The sequence below is a fragment of the Rhinichthys klamathensis genome, unplaced genomic scaffold (assembly GCF_029890125.1).
Source record: "Rhinichthys klamathensis goyatoka isolate OS25496 unplaced genomic scaffold, OSU_Roscu_1.1 h1tg000360l_1, whole genome shotgun sequence".
Lineage (NCBI taxonomy): Eukaryota > Metazoa > Chordata > Actinopteri > Cypriniformes > Leuciscidae > Rhinichthys > Rhinichthys klamathensis.
In genome coordinates this window covers 203,391-225,570 of record NW_026606869.1, presented here as the reverse complement: position 1 = coordinate 225,570, position 22,180 = coordinate 203,391, and the positions used below count along the sequence as shown (strand labels likewise).

The following is a 22,180-nucleotide window of genomic DNA, read 5'->3' as shown; positions in this document are numbered from 1 at the left end:
GGGGGCGTAGTTCTGCAAAAACTCAGAGACTTGCGTTTTGCACCTTTAAGAGTGAGTAAAGGATGACAGAATTTTCATTTTGGTTGAACTATCCCTTTAAGGACTGTGTAATTTTTTTCTGTGAAACCAAAGTGTCTAGATTAGTTATCATTGTTTTCAGTGACAATGACAATTATAAACCAAGTAGGAAAAATGTCCAGAGTTTTCATGTTATTAGATTTTTAACAATAATTTAATTTGTACCAACAGGGTGTTTTGCCCCCAAGGGTGGGGTAAAATGACCCCACTCTGCCAAAGCAATTTGCTTTAGGCCTATAGATTTACAGCTAAATCAAAGTACAAGCAGTTTTAGCTAAAAATTAAAAAGACAAGCCAAAATAACAGATAAATATGAATATTTATTAATGAACCATGCTGAAAATCATTATAAGAGCCTATTTTAAAAATATTGTTAGCTGATGCTAACTGGCTCGCTTACTATAGCTGATGCTAACTTGAGGTATTTTTGGCTGGTCATGTGATCTCAACATGGTGGCCCCTGAGGTGGTTCCATGCAAAATAGATTAGGCTACTGATGTTACTGGAGTCATCATTTGAGTGCATATCATGTTCAAGTAGTCTACTACTCATTTCTTTCTCTGTAAGATTTTTTAATGGAAAAAAAACATACTAAGTGCACTTTAAGGCCAGACTGAACAAACCAGACATACTGTAACTGACCAGAATACAGAATAAAATACTAATATTAAATTAAATGCAAATGTGTTTTTCAAAAGTTTGATGCACAAGGTGGAATCAGCAGGTGACAACAACACACTCTCATGGAAATTCAAAGCTAACTATTTTATCTATAGGTTAATTCTTACAATCTTCAAGCTTACGTTTCTTGTAATAATTCATAAGAAATCACCAGCTTGTAAATTTAGTTACATTCGGGTTGGGTCAGACTGTGTTGTCTTGTCAATATAGTATGAACTGTCATATTGAAATAAGTTTTCATAGTCTTGCTGTGCTCGAGGTCTATTAGAGGGGTGCACAAAGCCCAATTATTGAGCCATACCCTGCGATTTAGAAAGGCCGAGGAGAAAAAGGGCAGTAAGACAGGAAGAGAACAAAGACAAAGAAATGATGATTACATTATTGTGGCTTTATGAACACGCATCATCCTCATTCTAAGAGTTCTTTCATCATCATTGCGCAATTCTAAAAACCATTAGAGAGCAGCATAAGAATGTTTTTGTTTGTTTTATTGTGTGTGTCGTTTGTTTGATCATGTTGTTTGAACTACCACAGTTGCCTAGAGCACACACTGCGAGTCTGTGTACGCAGAGACATCCAGGCGCTGTCACACCCATGGCCTGGTCTGTCTCTCTCTCTCTCTCTTCATCTCCAATTCATCATCATCATCGTCGTCGTCTTCTTCTGCTTCTTCTTTTCTTTTATACCCGGCACTACAAAATGCGGGTGTCACCGCTAAACCACACAAAGCGAAATTATACAAAGCCCAAATTTACCTGTAGATGCAGTTTCCATGGCAACGCCGCTTCCTTCAAAGGGATGGAATTGTTGCTTGGGCGCGAGCAAATCGTCCCGCATCTCGTCGAAGCGGGGCCCTGCGCTCCCAAACATCCCGTTCTTCTCCTCCTCCTCCTCGAACCATTTCCCATCCAAACCCGGCCCCTCGCTCGAATTGGCGGACATGCTTGCAAGTTATCTCACGCAGAGAGTTTGTTCCGAAGCGAGAACGATTCTGTGAGATCGCAGAAGGGATTGAAAGATGTGACGCTTAATATGGCCGATCCTGACCGATGCTTCCCGTCTCGCAGCAGCGGAGCCAGTGGGCTTGATGTGTTTGGTTCAGTGTCTCGGAGCTGACGTCACTGTATCTGTGCGGCTCGCGGTTGGCACGGATTTAGGACGGAGAACGAGAGCGACATTCCGGTTAGAGGACAGTCCGTGTGCGCGCGCCTCCACACCACCAAGGGCGTGGTTCATGCTACACATAAGACGCACGCAACATTTAAGCTTTTTAAATGGACGTCAACGCAATGACAAAGAATTCATTCAGCTATTCATAAAATGATTAATAAACATGACATTTTTCCTGGTTATTGCGGCTGAAATGAGTTTTCCTCAAAAATTGTGTTCTTAATTATGTTGATTAGCCATTAGCTAATTTATTTATTTATTTGTTTGTTTATTTAATTTGCATTGAATGGACAAAATTGGTTGATTTTGAATTAATTCTAGGAAGACATAAAGAACAAATGTATTTTATATGGAAAAAAATGGTCCCCTTTTATTTATTTTCTTTGGAATTGTAATGATTAGTTAGTCTTTTGCTACTCAAATCTTACGCATAGCATAGGCCTATATGGCTTTGGGGAGGGTGTTTTTTTTTTGGTAAAAACTGATAGGTATTAGGGTGCTATTTATTTTACTTCTTTACTTTAGGGATAAAGTGTAATTACAAAGGATTTCATTTTGTGAATTCCAAATACAATTTGAAACACGGATTAATTCATCACCATACCACAAGAAGCATCACATTTAAACCTCGTTCCAAAAATGGCCCTGCAACGCTTTCATTTGATGTAGTTTTACTGTCAGAGTTGGCTAAAACATAAAGTATTCCACAGTGAGCAGGTTATACGGGGTTGTACCGTGTGAATGAACGGGTGGATGATCCGGTGTTTTAGCACCGTCTGCTGGAGGACAACAACATATTCCAGCAGGGCTTCCTATGGGCTTCCTTAGCACCGGTGAGCCACGCTTCCTTAGCAACGGCCTCATGTAAACATTGCTGTGACCAACATAAAAAGAAAAATCACTACAAGTGCGGCTCGATACTGGAGAGTTGATATGTCCTCACTGTTGAAAGGTATGTTTACGATTGACCGGCATCATGCAGCTGTTAAACTTTATGTTGGAAAGAGGGTTAACCGATCTGTTGGATTTGTAGTTCTAATGGAGTGTGAAGGAATTTGACTTGGTCTTCATCTGCCGGTCTCTGTCTGGACTAGTATACAGCCAGACATACGCCAACAGGTAAGGATTTTCTAGTATGAATATGCATTTATACCATTAGTAAAAAAAATAATAAATAAATGAGAATGTCTATTTTTGTGTGAGATATTGTGCGAGAATTTTTATTTTTATATTTAAAAGGTTTTTGCAGCATTGTAACGTTAGGCGTTTGAAACTGTATCAACTTCGCACTCTTCAAATAGAAATGCAGATTCGTTTTATTAATTTTTTATTAATTTTAGTAATGTTCAGTAAAGAATTAGTGACTATGTTTTCCATTTTTCCATTTGTTGAATGAAAAATACTGTTTTTAAGGAGATCATGACACAGAATGAAAAGCAGAGTCTAACTGGAGATGAAGAAATTATAAAAGAGCTGGTGAGTTGTATTTTTTTTAAAGTGTGATGCTTAATTTACTTGCATTTAGTAGGTTGTCTAAAGTTTGATTAATCAATATTAGCTTCAACTGTAGGAACTTCATGTGCAATTTGCTCTAAAGGTTTTGTTTTCTAATCTAAGCCACATGTGCTGGTCAGCGCTGAGGTTTATCCGGGTTTGTTCTCTGTTTATTTCCTCAGTGTGTGTCTAATGGACTCTGCCATGAGAGGGTCTGTCAGGAGGGGAGTGGTGAAACGGTTCTGGAGATATTTTTCTCTGGGTTCCCGCGCATGGTGGGACTCTCTCTCTTCCCCAGACTGTCCAGACTCACTATTGTCGGCCAAAGCATCAGCTCAATCCAGGACCTGGAGTTTTGTCCACTCCTCAGAGAATTATGGGTAGTGGAGTGCAAACTCGCTGTAAGTTACTGGAAATATTTGGAATATTGTAATAATATTTCTGGAAATGTTTTATGGTGTTTCATGTGGATTTCAGTGTGATCACAAAATGTTTTTTTTTTTTACTTTTTATGCAATTTCGTCAACATGGTTAATTTCAATATGCTTTATTTGATTGATTTACTAATTAAGATGAAAATGAGCAAATAAATTGAGTTTATTTTGACTTATCTGTTATTGTTTGTGTGTTGTAGGAAATCTCAGGCCTACATAACTGTGTGCATCTGCTAAAGTTATATCTGTATGACAACAACATCCAGCAGATCACAAATCTAGAGATGTTGGTTGACCTTCATGTTCTGTGGCTTAATAAAAATCAGATCTCTGACATACAGGTAGCCTATGTTTATGTGTGGAGATACTGTAAATAGAATTTCAAAGTATAATATTTGTGTTTTACACCACTGTTTTACACCTTGATTTAAAGGGGCTGAATTCACTTGTAAACCTTGAGGAGTTGAATCTGGCTGATAATGTTATTGAGACTCTTGGTAGGTTCATTGTAAAACACCACATTTTGGCAATTGTAGCATTTAATTTTAGTACTATAATAGAATACACTTAGACATTCAAAATCTGTTGCTGAATACTCTAATATTTAACATTTTTATCTCTGAGGTCATAGCCTGGATCCTAACATCAATCTCCAAAATCTTAACCTCTCAGGGAACAAAATCAGTTCCTTCAAGGTATGAGAAATATAACATTATTCAACCTGCCATTTTAATGAACTGTATCATAATCAATTGTATTTTCTAATCTTTGCTACTCATGCAACCCTAATTGCTCATACTTACATTTTTTTAATATCCTTTTTTAATAAAAGGTGCGGTCGCATGTTCTGTTGCTCGGCAAAATTTTGCAGGCAAAATTCATTCATTTCAATATAAGATTGGGAGTTTCCAGATTTCACTCATGTTCAGATTCCCCACGAAGATTCACCATGCTTACCAACAGAAAGCCGCTTGGTATGAAAGTGACTTTATGAATCGCTTTATGGATGCAAGTGATGCATCCTCTCATAGGATAATGAACATGCAGTCTCATCAATAATAATGAGACATTGATGTACTATGGCACAAGAAAACGTCACATCCTGTGGCATTGACAGGAAGACGAATTTAAACCAGAAGATGAAAATGATGTTTTTTAAACCCAGAAGATGAATTTAAACCGAGAAGATGATGAAAAAAGCTTACAATTAACTAGTTTTCTCTTACAATTAAAATGAACGGATAGTCACATTGTCTTCTTTGATGTTAAACACACATAACTCTGTTAAAATGTCAGAAAATGTAGTTTAGCGCTTCACGATTAATCATAAACTTTGGTTTTGCTGCAAACATTAATGATAACTATAATCCTGTGCCTTGTAGTGTATCTATTATCTTTCCAAGAAATCCAACTTATGACTTTTCCATGGTTTACAATAAAATAGGCAATAAACCCTACACCCACAGCACACAGAATGGTAGCGAGTTTTCCATGGGCAAGTACCACTCACATTTTCTGTAAAAATTCAATTTTCATGAGTTTTCTCTTATCAGGTTTTTGAATGCTCTTTGTGTAGAGCCCATTTTGTGTTTTGTGTTTGTTTGTGTCGGAGATTACAGAGTAATAATTTCCTTCTGGCCGTCACACCGTTATTACTGCAGGCCTGTATCAACAGGCCATTATTGCATCCTCCCTCTCCTGCTCACTATAGATCTGATTACTGTTATTTCTGTGCATACTCCTTACTTTCTCATCTACCCTTGAAAGACCTGATCATTTCAGGAATGACAAGATTCAAGCTTTTGCTTTTCGGTTCATATCATTATTGTAATGTGACATCTCTGCCCAAGCAGTTTTCATCTGTCTCTCCTTTACGAGAGGAAAAAGAGGCACTTTTTCAATAACACATAAATAATTTCATTTTCAAATGGTGTGGAGTCTGAACGGGTGTGCATCTCTAAATGGGAGCCTTTGTTTTTTTTTTGTGTGAGTCATGATTGAAAGCTTCTCTGTATGTCTGACGGTCCTTCACAGCTCTTTCTGTCTAACACACACAGAATCATGACACAAGCCGAAAAGTGTTTGCATGGTGCTTTTTGTGCTGTTCATCTGTGGGTTCATTGTTCAGGTGAACTGTTTTCAGCCTCATTTGAGGCTTTTTTCTCTAAATGGGAAACTAATGCACTTCCATTTAATGTCCAACATGAAGCAACATTTTTAATTTGTGTAGGTGAAAGTTGTTTCCTAATATTTCAGAAATATTAATACCAAAATAACAATAACAAACAGCATTTATACACTCATTAAAAAAAATATGCCAGCATGATGCTACAGTGTTTTGGGTGGTTGCCAGTTACAAAGATATTCTGAAGGATATTTAGGACATTGCTATACGGATTGCTAAGGTGTTCGGTTGGTTTCTTACTTGCCCAAGTCAAAAATGCAGTCAAGGTGTTCTGGTCCCTAAATACAGCTCAGGTCTCTCCTTCCAGGATCAACAAAGATGTTGATACATGTTGTACACGTTCACCATAAGGTTCTAGGGTTTTTTTCAGCTTATTTATCATCCACCAGGTAAAAATCACAAGTTGGATCACACTTAAAGATGTAATTTACGCCCATAATGTAGACAAATATACCTTAAGTATGAGTAATAATAGTGATGCTTGACAACTAAACATAAGTAAAAAATATATGTAGAATGTCAGTTGTTATTTACAAACAGAATTTTTATGAATAGTCCTGATCCCTGAAAGAAACACATATAGTATGTGAAATTTGTACAATTATTGTTTTCCTTATAGGAACTGACCCATCTGACTCGGCTGCAACGACTGAGACACCTGAGTCTGAAGGACCCTCAGTCTATTCCAAACCCGCTGTGTCTGCTCTATAATTACTACATACATGTCATATATCACATGCCACACCTGCAGTGCCTGGACACATATGACGTATCCAGTAAACATCTCAAAGACTTTGCTGAGGTAAGAGAATGTGTATTTTATGCATCTGAAAATGTATCTTTTTTGTTTTGGGTTGACCAAAGAGATGAGAATTATGGGAACGTGTGATTGTGCATCAGTCTACAGTCATGAAGAAAATTATGTATTACACCATGCGGGTACGTTATGCACAAAGACAGTTTGATGATTTCAAAGCCAAGCTCAGGCAGCAGAGGAGAGACCAGACACAACTACCAGAGGAGAGAATACGAGTGCTAGCACGCATGCTCAGAAATGTGAGTATATACAGTATGCAGACAAGGGCTGAACACCAATTTTTTTTTTTTTTTTTATCCCTAAATTAAGACATCCTCAAATCCATATTCACCTTCTGGGCACAAATTTGTCCCCAAACTATAGATGAGTGTTTGCGCTAAATGACACTTACCCTCTTTGAGCAGCTAGAGTGTGAGCTGTGCCTTGTTCAGTGTGCTGGAAAGAAGTCAGAAGAACCTGAAGACTTGACCTCTGACCTTCATCATGACCATAGTCATGAGCAGAGACTGCAGCACAAGCTGGATGCTCTTAAAGACAGACTGAAATTCTGGGAAGGGCGTTTGGAGGAGTGAGTGTCCATCTTTCTATAAGTATGATTACTGTGTACATGATTATTTTTAGGTTTTGCATGTCTGTGTTTTGTTTTGTTTTCTCAGGATAGTGTCATGTCACCAGCGTGATGTAGCTGTGGCCTCAGATAGAAAGGAGATGATGATGCACTTCCTGCTGTTGGAGCTGGAAACCGTGGGGAACATTCGCTTTGAGGAAGGAAACAGCAGCGAACCTTGGTACCACATATATGTATACAAGATCTGTTGTATAAATACACAACATGCAGGATTACTGATCTGGACTGTTTTCTGCTCCCTCTCTCAGGTTCACGTCCTGTTATGATCTTTTGCTATCTCGTTTCTGTGTGTGGGATTATAAACCTCAGCACATCACTGGCATTAAGATCAATCAAATTATCCGTATTCATAACCGTGCCCTGCGGCAACGCTTCCAGGACAAAGTGCAGTCTCTGCTTTGCAGACAGGAGTCTTCACCCTTCTCACAGTGAGTCAGTCAGATGCTAGTCTTACAGATCCTGACTTTTTACAATTTAAAGTCTTCTCCACTTTGTATCTTATTTGGGCCAAAAACACCCACTTAGATTGGAAGAGGCAGTCTGACTTACATGTAAAATTCTGACTCCCAGAGGTTTCATATCACACAGCTAAGTCAGATTAGAACTTGTCTTATGCCATTTTTTAGTTCAGTATGCATCAATAATAAATGTGTACAGCTGTCACAAATCCATCAAGAACATGTGCAGGTCACATATAGATATTTGGCCCAAATATTTTTTAGAGCCATTGAGATTTTTTTGCATTGTCACTTTGTTTTGATCAAAATCACATTGTTGTTATCACAATTAAGCACAGCCCATTTTCATGTACGGTAATAATTTGTCCCTAATTTTCAGAATGAATATTAAAAATTAAAATTAAAAAAAAAAATATATATATACACACACACACACACATGTGTATGATTTATGATTTTTCTATTGTCCTAAAATGTTGTCTTACTTTTATATTCATGATTTTTTTTAACTAATAATCCATATTCATATCGAATTTTAATTTCATGAGATATGATTCACAATGTCTGTGGAAGAGATTATCTGTATATTTAATTTGTACATATCATTATTATCTGTACATATCATTATTTATCATTATCTGAGTTATCATTTGTGTATGTGTGTGTGACAGGAACTATAAATGCAGCATGGAGTATCTGTTCTACGTGCCCGATCCAGAACATTCCTGTGAAAGTGATGAGATACTACAAATCCCAGAAAATGGTTTTAAAACTGCTGATGCATATAAGGTACAAAACCCATAAAGCTCAGTGAGGAGTGGTTATGAGTTTCTGATGTTTGTAATGTTTTTAAACCTTGAACATGGATGTGTGTGTCTTGCCTTCAGGCATTAGGCAGAGAGAGAGCCGTCCCCCTCTCTAACAGTGTGAGTGTGTCTGATCGACTGAGAATGACATTCATGCAGAGGAAGAGCTGCTCAACATCGGAAAGAAGCCCTGCAGACCCTCTTCCCTACAGACATGGTCTGGATTCACTCACAACATTTTCACTCACAACCACTCATTTCTGCACTATAGTGGCACCAGACAATAATACAAAAATAATGACTGTATCCCTTATTTGGGCAAGCAGGTTGCTCTTGTCCCAAACACAATCCAGTCAGGCCAATGAAAAAAAAAATTCTAGTGGCACAAAAATTATACAATACAATTCATTTATAATTCAATAGTAAATTATATACACTATGAAAAGTTTGGGGTTGGTAAGAGTTTTTTAATGTTTTCTAAAGAAGTCTCTTCTGCCTCAAATATTATTGCAATTTAAAATAACTGTTTTCTATTTTAATATATTTTAAAATGTAATGGATTTCTGTGTTGGCAAAGCTGAATTTCCAGCATCATTACTCCAGTCTTCAGAAATCATTCTAATATGCTGGTTTGGTGCTCAACAAACATTTCTTATTATTATCAATGTTGAAAACAGTAGTTCAGCTTAATATTTTGTGTGGAAACCATGATACTTAAGCTAAAAAAGAACAGCATTTGATGAAACTGATATCTTTTGTAACACTAAACTGATCAGTCTAACATGTTCTTGCAGAACAAATTATTAATTTCTCTAAAAAAAAATCGTACTGACCTCAAACTTTTCAACGGTCGGTAGTGTACATGCATGATGAATAACTCAATAATATCATTGATATTTAAATGTGTTTGCTTTTGTGCATGTATATATGTTTGTAGGTCAGTTGATCATTTCTAAAGTGTTCCTGGGGCGCAGTGCTGCAGTGAAGGAGGGTCTCCCAATTGATTGCGATCATTACCCCAAAGCAAACTCTGTCTATCTCAGTATCAGCTCTAAACAGCAAAAGCAAACTGCACAAACAGGTGAGTTGGAGTGTGTGTAGCCATCAGAGAAAAGTGTCTTCCGGGCAGCGGTGATCAAAGCAGCGATGTGTGTGTTTTTGTTCATCAGACATGCTGTGTCCCTCCAGCCTGCCAGACAGCTGCGACTGTAGACAGCAGCAGAGACTGTGGTACATTTTTGACCATGAAATGGTTATGCCAGAGTACCTTGTGGACTTTGAATACATATCACAGGTATATATATGTTATAGTGACACGACATCCACCATTATGTCCTTCAGAATGCATTATTCAGTAATCAAACCATCTTTGTATTATGGCATCTTTCTCTAGGACACAACCCAGCCCTCTCTAGACTCCCAATCCAGTTCTGATACATCCTCCGCTGATGCTCCATCTGTGTCCCGTGCTGAGCTGGACCTGGATGAGGAGGCATTAAATATGGAACCCATCCTGAAGCCAAATCCTAAAATGCTCAGCCTAGAAGAGAAATCCATACTGACAGTGGCCAGAGCAAACATCCTCAGTCAGATCACAGTGAGATTTACAATACCTAACACACATAAACCCATGTGTTTGTAGCATGAGTAGGTCAGTTAGTGAAGTCTATCATAAGACTTCATTCAATGACCAGTGGTGGATCCTGACAGTATAGTAATTTTATTGACTTATTTCCTGTCATACAGGTGCTGAATCTTCATGGCAACAGTCTGAATAAACTGCCTGAGATTTCCCGACTCACGGCTCTGAAGCATCTGACCCTTAGCTTCAACGAGTTCACTCATCTGAACGATATTTCACACATGGTGATGAGATCATCCTATTAATTCATAAGCTTTTTCTAAACATGACATTATCACTAAACCAAGCAGAATGATCAACTGAAATTGATGGCAAATCTTCCGCCCTCATGCGAAATTCCTTATAGCTTGGATTTCTATTGAAATGACTGAATTTCTCCTGCAAAAATTTGCCAAACAATGGTAAATGTGACCATACCATATTTTTTAATCACCTGTCATAAAAAAACCTCTTTTCATGTTATAACCAATTAAATCAATAATATTAAGTCCTGTGCTATTTTTTTCTCTCTCATAGAATATGAAGGAACGAGAGTTTTGACTTTTATTGTCCCTATGTCTTTCTCTCAATCCTTTAGCCAAATCTGGAGTCTCTGGATGTTAGTTTTAACCATATTTCCTCTCTGGAGGGACTGCGTGGACTTGGTCGGCTCATAGAACTGGATCTTCGCTGGAATCTGTTGACCCGAGTCAGAGATGACATGAACGTTTTGCGTAACCACGCCCCGGCCCTGCTTCGACTGGACACACGGCACAATCCTTGGCACAGGGTATAAGTCACTTTACATGAGTGATCTTCAGATTAGGCAGTAGAAAACGTGAAGCATCAAAAACAAATGAAGATTGACCAAGGCTATACTTAAAGTTTTTTTTAAATCAAAATAATACTTGTATTCAGCACGGATGTATTAAACTGATCAAAAGTGACAGTAAAGACATTCATAATGTTACAAAATATTTATATTTCAGAGGCTGTTAACTACTGTTAGTTTGAACTTTCTATTCATCAAAGAATCCTGAAAAAAATCATCACAGTTTCCACAAAAATTATAATAAAAAATGTTTCTTGGGCACCAAATCAGCATATCAGATTTCTGAAGGATCATGTGACACAGAAGACTGAAGTAATGGCTCACAGGAATCACAGGAATAAACTACATTTAAAAATATGTTAAAATAGAGTAGTTATTTTAACCATATTTCAAATTATTATAGCTTGTCCTGCAGCCTTGGTAAGCATAATAGACATATTTCAAAAACATAAGAAAAAATCACCAACCAAGTTGGTCCTGCTGACATGGTATGAATATTTAATTTATGTTTACATTTAAATGTGAATATAAATACATTTCACTTGTGTGTTGCAGAATGAGTGTGTGCGTATGGTGGTTCTCGGCCGACTAAAGACTCTCACTCATTTGGATGATGTTTTAGTGATGGAGGAAGAAGCGGCTACTGCTGTACAAGTGGTTGCCCGATCTAGAATCAACCAAGTATGTATATACTAGACATTATACTTTATGTTAAAATCTGTGTCCACATTTGTTCTGGAACGTGTGTGTGTGTGTGGGTGTGTGTGAGCAGGCATCTCTGATGACCCACTCTCGAACTGACAGTGAACGTCCCCGCAGTCTGAGTTTGCTCTCTACAGCACACCTGCTCACACAGATCAACCCGTCTCCATGGAAACTCTCGCAAGAGCTTGAGTCAGGCTGGACCTCCAAAGTATGACATATAAACTCAGATTCTCTCATCCTCTCTCTCACATACACACTTTTAAAATGGTTAATTTGGTTAAAACCAAAACTGAAACTGTCACGTTTACCCACCCACATATCATTCCAAACCAGTATGACTTTGTTCAATGCACTACTTTTGTGTTTTTTCTTCTTCCTTTTTTTTTCATTTTTGGTGCTAAATAGCCCCACTTCCCATTTATTTCCATTATGTGGAAATAAGCACTCTAGACATCTTCCTTTTTGTTCAGCAGAAGAAAGAAAGTCATATGGGTTCAAGATGACATGAGGGTGAGTAAATGATGACAGAATTTTTGGGTGAACCATCACTTTAACTGATATACTTTGCCCTTTGGCATCAGATCACAGTGCTGAATCTTGATGGTCAGCGGTTGACCCGGATCATTAATTTAGACCGGCTGGTGAATCTACGCTGGGCTTCTTTTGACAATAATGAATTAACCCGATTTGAGGGATTGGAACACTGCATACTACTGGAGGAGCTTTCCCTTAACAACAACAGTATCAGTAGACTTGAAGGTATCAGTAGACTCTCTCTCTCTCTCTCTGTTTCTTTTACTGTAAAATTTATTTATATAAAACCAGGGACAAAGCTGTGTAATATAACCTTAATTAGTTCACCATACCCTTTTTTTCTGTTCATAGCTGCTCTTGTTTGTTTGCAGGTTTGTCTGCAATGCATCGTCTGACACGTCTGAGCATTAACAGCAACCACCTACAGTGTTTAGACGGGGATGTGTTAGACCGGCTACCCAACCTTCACTTCCTGTCTGTTGAGAACAACATCATCTCTTCTCTGCATGGACTCCAAAGGTCACGATCCTTATTCGAGCTGTATGTCGGCAACAATGACATCAGCACAACCCGAGACATATACCACTTAAAGGTCAGGAGATTTGAATATCATTTTGTGCAATTAATGAGTTTTTCAAAGCATTCATTCAATACACCTGGTGATGAGAATCTATCAGTAATGTGCTGTAGGTGGGGGAATGTTGAAGGGAATAGAGTGAAAGTGTGGTGGTGATGCAATGTCTGTTTCTTTCAGGCACTGTCTAGTTTAATTATTCTGGATCTGTACGGGAATCCCCTAGTGAGCAAACTGGAGAACTACCGGATATACATGGTTTTCCATCTGCCATCACTCAAAGCCCTGGATGGAGTAGCCGTGGTAAATATATATGATGCTTCTGTATGCATAATGTTTGTTTTCATAAGTATGTACACTTTAAAATGTTTTAAAGGAACAGTTCATTCACTCATGTGATTTTCTAAATGAAACATTTTGCAGAATGCCTGAGCTGCTCTTTCCCATACAATGAAAGTTAAAAGGGACAGAAATACAATGAAACAGTAACATTGGGAAATATTACTACAATTAATACTTTTATAGTGTAATTTATTCCTGTGATGGCAAAGTTGAATTCTGAATATTGACCCCAAACTTTCGAACGGTAGTGTACGTTTTTTAAATGCAAACGTGTCTGTCTGTGTAGGAAACGTGTGAATCAGAAACTGCTAAAGACGTGTTTGAAGGGCGACTCAATGCAGATATGGTGGCCGAGAAGCTGGGCCATACTAACTACAGGGAACTGTCAGAGCTCAACCTGCTGTCCAGCTCAGTCAGGTTCACTTCAACTCTCACTATAATGCTTCAGTCAGAATTACGCCAACATAACAAAACTGGATTTTTTTTGGTTCACTCTTTATGTTTTCTGTTTTTCTGTGTGTTTTAGGATGGTGGATCTCGTTCCCGCTGATTTGTTCGTTAATTTACGCAGTATTAATCTAGACGGCAATAACCTCACCTCATTCAGCGGTCTGATCTTCCTGGCCAACATTAAGGTATGTATGTGTTTAGGACAGAGATACACTTATGTCTATCTTCGTCTAGTATAGTATAATAACATTATATACTAACAGCCACTGTGCATCTATGCATCTATGTTTGTGTATGTGGTCTCTGCAGGTGTTGTCTCTGAACTATAACCACATTGAGTCAATTTTGCCTCGTCAAAAAGTTCAGAGTTACATGAGCAACAAGCAGATTCTCCATCATAAAGTCAGTTCCAGTGGATATGGGCAGCAGAACAGCAGGCCCAGCAGGTATACATACACAACATCACTCCATCGTATAATCCATTAGTGTTATATACTGTAGTTTCTTGTCTAACCACTAGAGAGCGCCACAATTACATTTAATAAAAGATTCTCAGACAGCAGTGAATGTCTTTAGGTGCTCAGAGAACAACTCACATCTTCTTATGCTGCAAATATTTGGGAGTGACAGTCACATTTATTAACAGACTATATATTCGTCATGCACTTAGTATATTTGAAGGGTCACCAGAGGGTTGTCGGATTTACAACGTGTAGCTATATTCATCCAGTCTCCCAAAAGACATGAAAGTAAACTTTATAATTACATTCACATTGTTTATCTGATATCAATTAAACACGTTGTCAAAATATATTTGAAAAGATTATTATTGCCGCTTGCAGATATCAGTGTGTACTTTACAAACTATCATTTATTTTGCAAGTACTATGTGTATTTAAATATCAGAAACATAAAATAAACATTATATTGTTGAAAACACTGAACAGTTGTGATCTATGATTGTGATACTTGGAAATTGAGCATGCCTGTCTCTGGTTCAGTACCAGCCAAAGCGAGACCAGTAGACGGGTAGTCTCTTGCTACACATAGGCCTAGCCCAATGTGAGTCGGCCTATGTGTAGCAAGAGACCATTGCCTAAGAAGTGCCTCTTTGTAAATTGCCATCATTATATTATAGTAAGTATTATGGCTGGCTCATATACCGCAACATAAAAGAGGCAAACATCAAATGCTTTAACAATAAACCAATTTATTTACAAACCAAGCAAACAATTATTAAACAATCAAAAGAAAACCGACGTCTACGAAAAAAAAAAACGCGCTTATGGTTATTAAAAAACAATCTCTGGCACTAAAAATAAACATGGGAAAGAAAAGATTTAGAAGCAAAATATGTACAAATAAGAAAAATGGGAGAGAAGTGAGAGAGCTCTCACTTGAAGTCACCCAGGTCTTTATACTGACACCGTATTATAAATTAATAGGATTGAATGCACCTGTTGCCCAACTAACGTCTGCACTGTAGCAGAGCCAGCAGGGGGAAAACAGGCAGGCGTAACATAAGTCAAAAGTTCCCTACCACTACTTAGATTTGTACCAAGTCAATACAACATTTTTATAAGTAATATAATGATACAGTCTTTCTGCAGTACAGTTCAAATCTGTACACATTTAGGCTACTGTTTGACTAACAGAAAATTGTCATCATATCATTATTATTTACATAATAACTAGCTAAAAAACAAAAATATGGACTCAGGGCAAAACACTAAGGATTCTTTTTCTCCTGGCCTGGTCGGATCAAAGTAAAAACTAATTGATTAACATTATTTACATGAAATAGAAGGTATATGAGGCTGCTTTCACTTTAAGACCTAATGCATAAATCCATTATATTGGGACACATCCAATATTTGCTTTACTGTTTTCATTAACTTAAGACATAACTGACTGTGTTTACGTGGCTACTTGTCAAGACGGGCATTTTGACATAATTTTGTGTGTAGGCTACTCACGTGCTGTCTTTCTGTGAGAAAAACAATCTATCACAGCGCACAAGTACCCAATGAAGTTACTTTCATGCGCTTGAATGGCTTAAATCACTTGAATGTTCAAACTGATAAGTCTTAAAAACACGTGAAAATTATAAACTTTCTTGAAGCAGTACTGGCCCAATCTTTCAGATAGGTGATTATAGTTTTAGGGCATGCTGAGATGACAAACAGTAACGGTAACAGTAACAAAGCAAAACTAAAAACGGTCTAGAACCGCCCCTGATTGTATCAATCTTTGTCTTTTGGAAGCTGCATTCAATATCCATTTGAAACAAAAATCTGAGTGGAGACGTGAATGGGTAGCTCTGACTACCGTATTGATGCAGTGTGTAGGTGCTGTACTTTTCTCGACAACACACTTCTACACTGCGTTTTCTCACTTCCTTTTGAAATGTCTCACTCCTTTCTTCCTTCTCTGTGTTTGTAGGGAGGGATTAACTGGTGATAATCTGGAGCCTCTAATGTCCAGTTTAGAGGTTTTGCATTTAGGTCATAATGGCATATCCAACCTGATCAATCTTCAGATCAGCCGACTGACTAACCTCAGAGCACTGTTCCTACAAGGTATTCACAACCTCTCCTGTATAGCTTTTTCTATCTGTCTGTCTGTCTGTCTAAAGTAAACTGACAGAGTAAAGACTGTAAAGTCAAAATAGAAAAGTTAAATTGTGATAATATTTCACAATATACCATTTTACTGTGCTTTTTATCAAATAAATGCAACCTTGGTAAGCATATGGGAGACTTAATATTACCAAGCCCAAACTTCGGAACGGTAGGATATGTGTATTCTTTATATCTATGTATGTATCTTCTCTCTTTCTCTTAGGGAATGATATCAGTCAGGTGGATGGATTGGATGGTTTGCGAAGACTACGTGAGTTGGTTCTGGATCGAAATCGAATTAAATCTTTGAGTGAGAACTCATTCAGTGAACAGGGAGTTCTGCTGGATTTGCACCTGGCAGAGAATCGCATCCGTGAACTGAACCACATGCACCCTCTCAAAGGGCTCCGGAGGCTGTTCTTAGACATGAACAAAATACAGGTACACAATAAACATCTACACAAAATGCACAATAAACATGTACATAATATACATGTACACAAAAAACATCTTCTCAAAATGCACAATAAACACGTATATAATACAGACACACAATAAACGTCTACACAAACATCTACACAAAGCTACAGCTGTGACTGTAATGCTCCACAAATGACAAAAACTGTGACTTGTGTGAAACAGACCATATTTTCGTTATATGCTGGAAAAAGCTGGAAACTATCCCTCTTGTTTATAATTTAACCATTTGTAAAAACCTTGCTAACGACGAAAACATTAAGTCATGGCATATTTCTAGATAAAATAAATACAAGTGGTTTAGTTGACATTCATTAGTTAGACAGGAATCTCTGTCAGATATAGTTAATCTTATGATAGGTATAATGTATTGTATTAGCAGGATATATTTAAGTATCGTAGATCTGTGTTACACATAATTTCATTAGGAGCTTATGTACAGTAGTAGCCTATCTACCAAGAAACTTAGGAACACTGTTACTCTCAACCCCACTGAGAATGTGCGTGTAGGTTTGAGTGCTTATTATTCACCTCTCCATTCCCATCTATCTGTATGCGTGTGGCTGCAGTTTTACCATAATTACTAAATTACAGTAATTCAGTCACTTAGTGTGTTTGTATTAGTGCTGTTAGGCCCTGCGAGAGCTCTGCCTTTCGCCTGCCCCTGAATATAGAGTAATTACAGACAGCCATTATTACTGCACCAGCACAGCAGCCCAAGGGGACAATTAAGCAGTATTTACATTGATTGAAGGTCAGAGGTGTGTGTAGGTTTGTTTGTGTGTGTTCTTGAGACTCACTGATCTTTTGTTCACCTCCCCATTTCTTTATCTCTAACATGGCATGTTAACAAAAATCTTTAATTTGATGTTGCTTGTGTCCTGCCCATTTCCTAAATCCATTGTTCAGTCTCCTATTTATATGATTAACATGACAAAAACTAAAACTTTTAAAATATTTTAGATAAAAAAGCACAGATATATACACCATTTTAATCATTTTAATAGACAAACATTCATGGGTGAAAGACAAAGGGAAAATTAAGGATGCAGGATAAATTAAGGATAAATCTGTTAAAATCTTTAAAAAAAAACATGTTGTTTAATTTAGAATGAACAACTAATAAAAATATCAAGTGGTGTAACCATCAAGTAAAAAGTCATTTTAAAAAAAACACACACATTGAATACATGAGTGTATGCGTCTTAATCACTTCTTACGAAATGTTTTCAAACATATTTTTCAAAATGGACTAATATATTTAATTCATTTTCACATTTTCAAAAGTCCAGCTGAAATATATATATATGTATATAAACAATTTATTACATATAAAAAATGTTTTTTTTTTTTTTAAATTGCCATTTTTGGCAATACAGTAATTATTCAAAACGAATAAATAGCAAAGAACAAAGGGAGGAAGCACATCACAAGTCAAACACACAAGTGAAACACATTAAACCTCTGCCTGAATCCTTTGGAAGTCTGTTCATATACATATCAAACTCTGAAGGAAAAGGATAAATTACAGAATACATAACAATCAACAAAGAAATCAAAGAAGTCTTTAAGGGATATACATAACAAACAAATATACATACATAAAATAAAAAGTAAACTTTTTTTTTTTACAACCAACCCAACTTTAACTCTACCCCTTCCAAGCTAAATTTTGAATTCCCAAGGATAGCGCTCTGCCTATCACAGGTGTTTGCACAGACCGAGGACAAAACTGATGAATAAAGTTCTACACGCTTTAATAATAATAATCCACAGGAAAATGGTCCAAACGATGGCACTAAACACAAATGTGACCAGACCTCAAACAGAGGAAAAGGAGGAACTTAAGTACAAGCCGAATTAATGAAATAATGATAAACACCTGTGCTGATTAAATTAATTACAATGAACACAAAAGATTGGCAGGAAACATAACAAAGGAACACATGTGACTGAAAATAACAAACTAAAAGTCCATGAAAACAGAAACTAACGGAACATAATTGTGACCCCGCCTCTACCCCTAATTTAGAAAGGGGCCCCAGATCCTGTAGAATTTAAAGGGTTTATCTCTTAGTCTTAGTGCAGTGGAAAAGGAATAAAGCCCTTAACAACAGTTATCCACTGAGCCACAGATGAGGTCAGTGTAACAAAAAACATTTGCGGGCCGAATGTAACAATATTTGTAAGAGACGATCGCCCTTAAAACCATGAGGGAGTTCCTGAGTAAGTCCCAACAAACAGATCTTAGGCCCTAAGTATAAAGAACAGGAAGAAAATTGTATCCACTTCTAGACAAACCCCTGCCCAGAATTGCTGGACCTTAAAACATATATGGCGAAAGATGTGTAGCATAACCCTTTGTTTTGCGAGCCAACCTCCACACTTTAATTATATTATTAAGAATGATGTTGCCTTTGATTAAAACACAACTTTGTGGATGACATGTATAGTAAATTGCGAAGAAGGTTTGAACAAATACTTGCCGCTTCTGCACTGACCCAGGTCGAGTTTGGTTCGTCTAGATGCCATTCCAGTATAGGCCTATATTTTAGTTGAGCAGATAATTGATATAATTTAAATGAGTGATCTGCCAAACCTCCAAATCTGCTAGGGAGTGAGAGAAAGCTAAGGCCTTTTTGTTCCGCCAAATAAAAGTTATAACTGAACCGTGTAGTTGTCTCAGAGCTCTACCAGGAAGCAAAATGGGAAGCATCTGGAAGAGGTATAACAGGCATGGTATGTTCATCTCAACAAGGTGCGCTATCAATGATAACGGTAAATTGCACCATCTATCCAAATAATTAATCTGTGATTTGATAGTCGGGGTAAAATTGAATTTGTAAAGGCAATCCAAATTAGGAGAAATCTTAATACCCTATATGTAAACCCAGAAGGAGACTTCCAAGACTTCCAAGCCCAAAGAGTGAGAGTCGTTTAACGGCATAGCCTCCGATTTTGCTAAATTGATCTTATATCCAGAGAAGGCACCAAATTCAGAGATCCAATCTGTTAATTTGGTAACAGAGTTTTGCAGTGAGTCTAGATAGATTAAGACATCATCCGCATTAAGTGAGATTTTATTGGTCTTTCTCCCTAAGGAGATACCTTTAATATCAGAGTCTTTTCTGATGGCAATTGCTAATGGCTCAATAGCCAGTAAATATTACATTTATTCCTGTGTTGGCAAAGGTGAATTTTCAGCATCATTACTCCAGTCTTTAGTGTCACATGATCCTTCAGAAATCAGAGTCAATTTTATTTTTGTTATTGTAAATGTATATGTATATCAAAAGCATCCTAAGAACCTAATGTGTCTTGTGTTTGTGTTACAGGATATTTTAGAACTAGAGAAACTGGAGGCACTCCCTTCTCTCAAAGAACTGTCTGTAGTGGGCAACCCAGTGAGTCTGTCACACACACACACACACACACACACACACACAATGCTCTAGATCAAGAGATTTCAAACTGAGCTCTTGGCTGAACTGCAGACACCATGATTACAGACAAATCCTTACACACACACTCTCTCTCTCTCTCTCTCTCTCTCTCTCTCTCTCTCTCTCTCTCTCTCTCTCTCTCTCTCTCTCTCTCTCTCTCTCTCTCTCTCTCTCTCTCTCTCTCTCTCTCTCACAATATAAAACATATCATGCCTTCTCTGGTTCTGAATAAATATGTTCTGTCCTCCGTACGTGGCAGAACTTCCCTTTAAAGTTGGCATGAAACAGAAGTTGGGATAGTCATTTCTTCCCTATTGTGACATACTGTATATCGAACAAGAAATAATGTAGAATTGGGACTTGATTTTGTCCATCAAGAATTGATTGGATTGTGTGATGGTTGTGGTTTGTTGTCCCGCCCTCTCACCGAAAAACACGTCATCAGAGAAGAGAAGAGTCGAGATGTTGCTTCAAGAGGGAGGAGAAGTTATTTAGAATAAAGATTAGGAGGGAGGGTCCACAAATTAAATAAATAATAATGATGTGCATGGATAAATCATTTATCATAAATACTGCATAATAAAATTACTGTCAATTTGATTTCATGGTGACTTTAATTAGGCATACTCTGCACTACCACATAGCAGATGTGTGTTTTGTTTTGCAGGTGGCACGGCGATCACTGCACAGGCCTCCAGTGGTACTGTATCTGTCCACACTGCAGGTTCTGGATGGCATTACCGTCACACTGGAGGAACGAACCAGAGCAGAGCTTTTAAATAATGAAGCACAGGTACCTCACATTTACTATAGATCGACTGAATGGATCAAATACAACTTATACTGCAGATAAAGACAATTACTTTGCGCATGTTTGTAGGGTTCTAGTTCAGGTGCAGAAATTACGTTACCTGGTTTGGTACCGTTGGTAACCAGACCGGCTCCTTTAAGAGGTACAGGAATACACACACTAATACCTGATCAACAGGACGACACACACGATACCAGCAGATGTAAGTATACATACAGACGCACACCAAATGTGTAGGCTAAACACAAACACACACCATGTATACATTGTTGTGTGTTTTCAGATAAGAAGCAGAGAGCAGTTGTCTCTCTCATGCGTGGAGTTCAGAGTGACATTAACTTCAGGCAGATCAGAGGATCTTCCAGCCACTACATGACAGCACTGCAGCAGACCGGATTCAGGGTTCTCTCTACTTTCCCTAAAGCTGATCCCGAGACCAGGTCTGTACACACACACACACACACACACACACACACATACACAAGGGTCATTATGTGATGTTGAAGGATAAAAGGGTATAATAATCTTCATATTCTTCACAGGTATCTGTGTCACAGTGGACCCAGGCCTCCTCCCCCTCCTCCTCTGTAACAACAGAGCCTTAGAGACACAATATGTGTGTCATGTTTCACCTTTGGCCTTGTGTGTTGTTGTTCATTGAGGTTCACACATATTTTCCTCGATCTTTGGATTTTAAATGGGTCTTAAATTCCCAATATGTTTATTTATTTGGAATTATGTCAATATCAAAGGCATTAAATATATGTTTTCTATTCGAGTCACTAATTGGTGTCTTTTATTTTAAGTCCTTGACTACGAAATTCTCTATGAGGTTTGTGTTTCATTTATTAGATTTTTTTTTTTTAATTATGGTAATACTTTATTTCGATACTCCACGTTAGACATTAAACTAACTATAAGTAACTACAACTACATGTCAACAACTAGTCATTAGAGTATTAGTAGACTGTCTGCTTAATATCTGCTAACACTTTACACAGACATTCTACTGACTATAA

At 37.5% G+C, this 22,180-nt stretch overlaps 2 protein-coding genes across 6 annotated transcripts in view; one reads left to right on the top strand and one right to left on the bottom strand.

Annotated features, from left to right (window-relative positions):
• The window catches only part of rtn1a (reticulon 1a), a 35,373-nt gene extending 33,407 nt beyond the window's left edge, over positions 1-1,966 (bottom strand). The window contains exon 1 of one of the 2 annotated variants that reach the window (XM_056233148.1): positions 1,515-1,966. In XM_056233148.1, the coding sequence (XP_056089123.1) occupies positions 1,515-1,701 (187 nt within the window). In that variant the 5' untranslated portion in view covers positions 1,702-1,966. The remainder of the gene's footprint in view (positions 1-1,514) is intronic. The other variant, XM_056233149.1, reaches the window with a different exon arrangement.
• A 793-nt stretch (positions 1,967-2,759) lies between these two features.
• On the top strand, positions 2,760-21,939 carry lrrc9 (leucine rich repeat containing 9). 4 transcript variants are annotated; one of them, XM_056233142.1, is made up of 33 exons: positions 2,760-2,881; positions 3,346-3,405; positions 3,606-3,824; positions 4,058-4,198; positions 4,291-4,354; positions 4,482-4,552; positions 6,662-6,844; positions 6,943-7,098; positions 7,261-7,427; positions 7,516-7,647; positions 7,736-7,915; positions 8,617-8,734; positions 8,833-8,968; positions 9,689-9,832; positions 9,921-10,045; positions 10,145-10,348; positions 10,498-10,617; positions 10,971-11,162; positions 11,760-11,885; positions 11,977-12,117; positions 12,491-12,668; positions 12,815-13,035; positions 13,198-13,320; positions 13,646-13,776; positions 13,886-13,994; positions 14,119-14,255; positions 16,252-16,388; positions 16,654-16,871; positions 20,243-20,311; positions 21,018-21,143; positions 21,231-21,363; positions 21,445-21,601; positions 21,704-21,939. In XM_056233142.1, the coding sequence occupies exons 2-33, from the start codon at positions 3,349-3,351 to the stop codon at positions 21,750-21,752; spliced, it is 4,464 nt and encodes a 1,487-aa protein (XP_056089117.1). In that variant the 5' UTR covers positions 2,760-2,881; positions 3,346-3,348; the 3' UTR covers positions 21,753-21,939. The 4 variants fall into 4 exon arrangements, with proteins under 4 accessions (XP_056089117.1, XP_056089118.1, XP_056089116.1 ...); XM_056233143.1 differs by having other exon boundaries at positions 3,343-3,405; positions 7,264-7,427; XM_056233141.1 differs by having other exon boundaries at positions 3,343-3,405.
• The last annotated feature ends 241 nt before the right edge of the window (positions 21,940-22,180 follow it).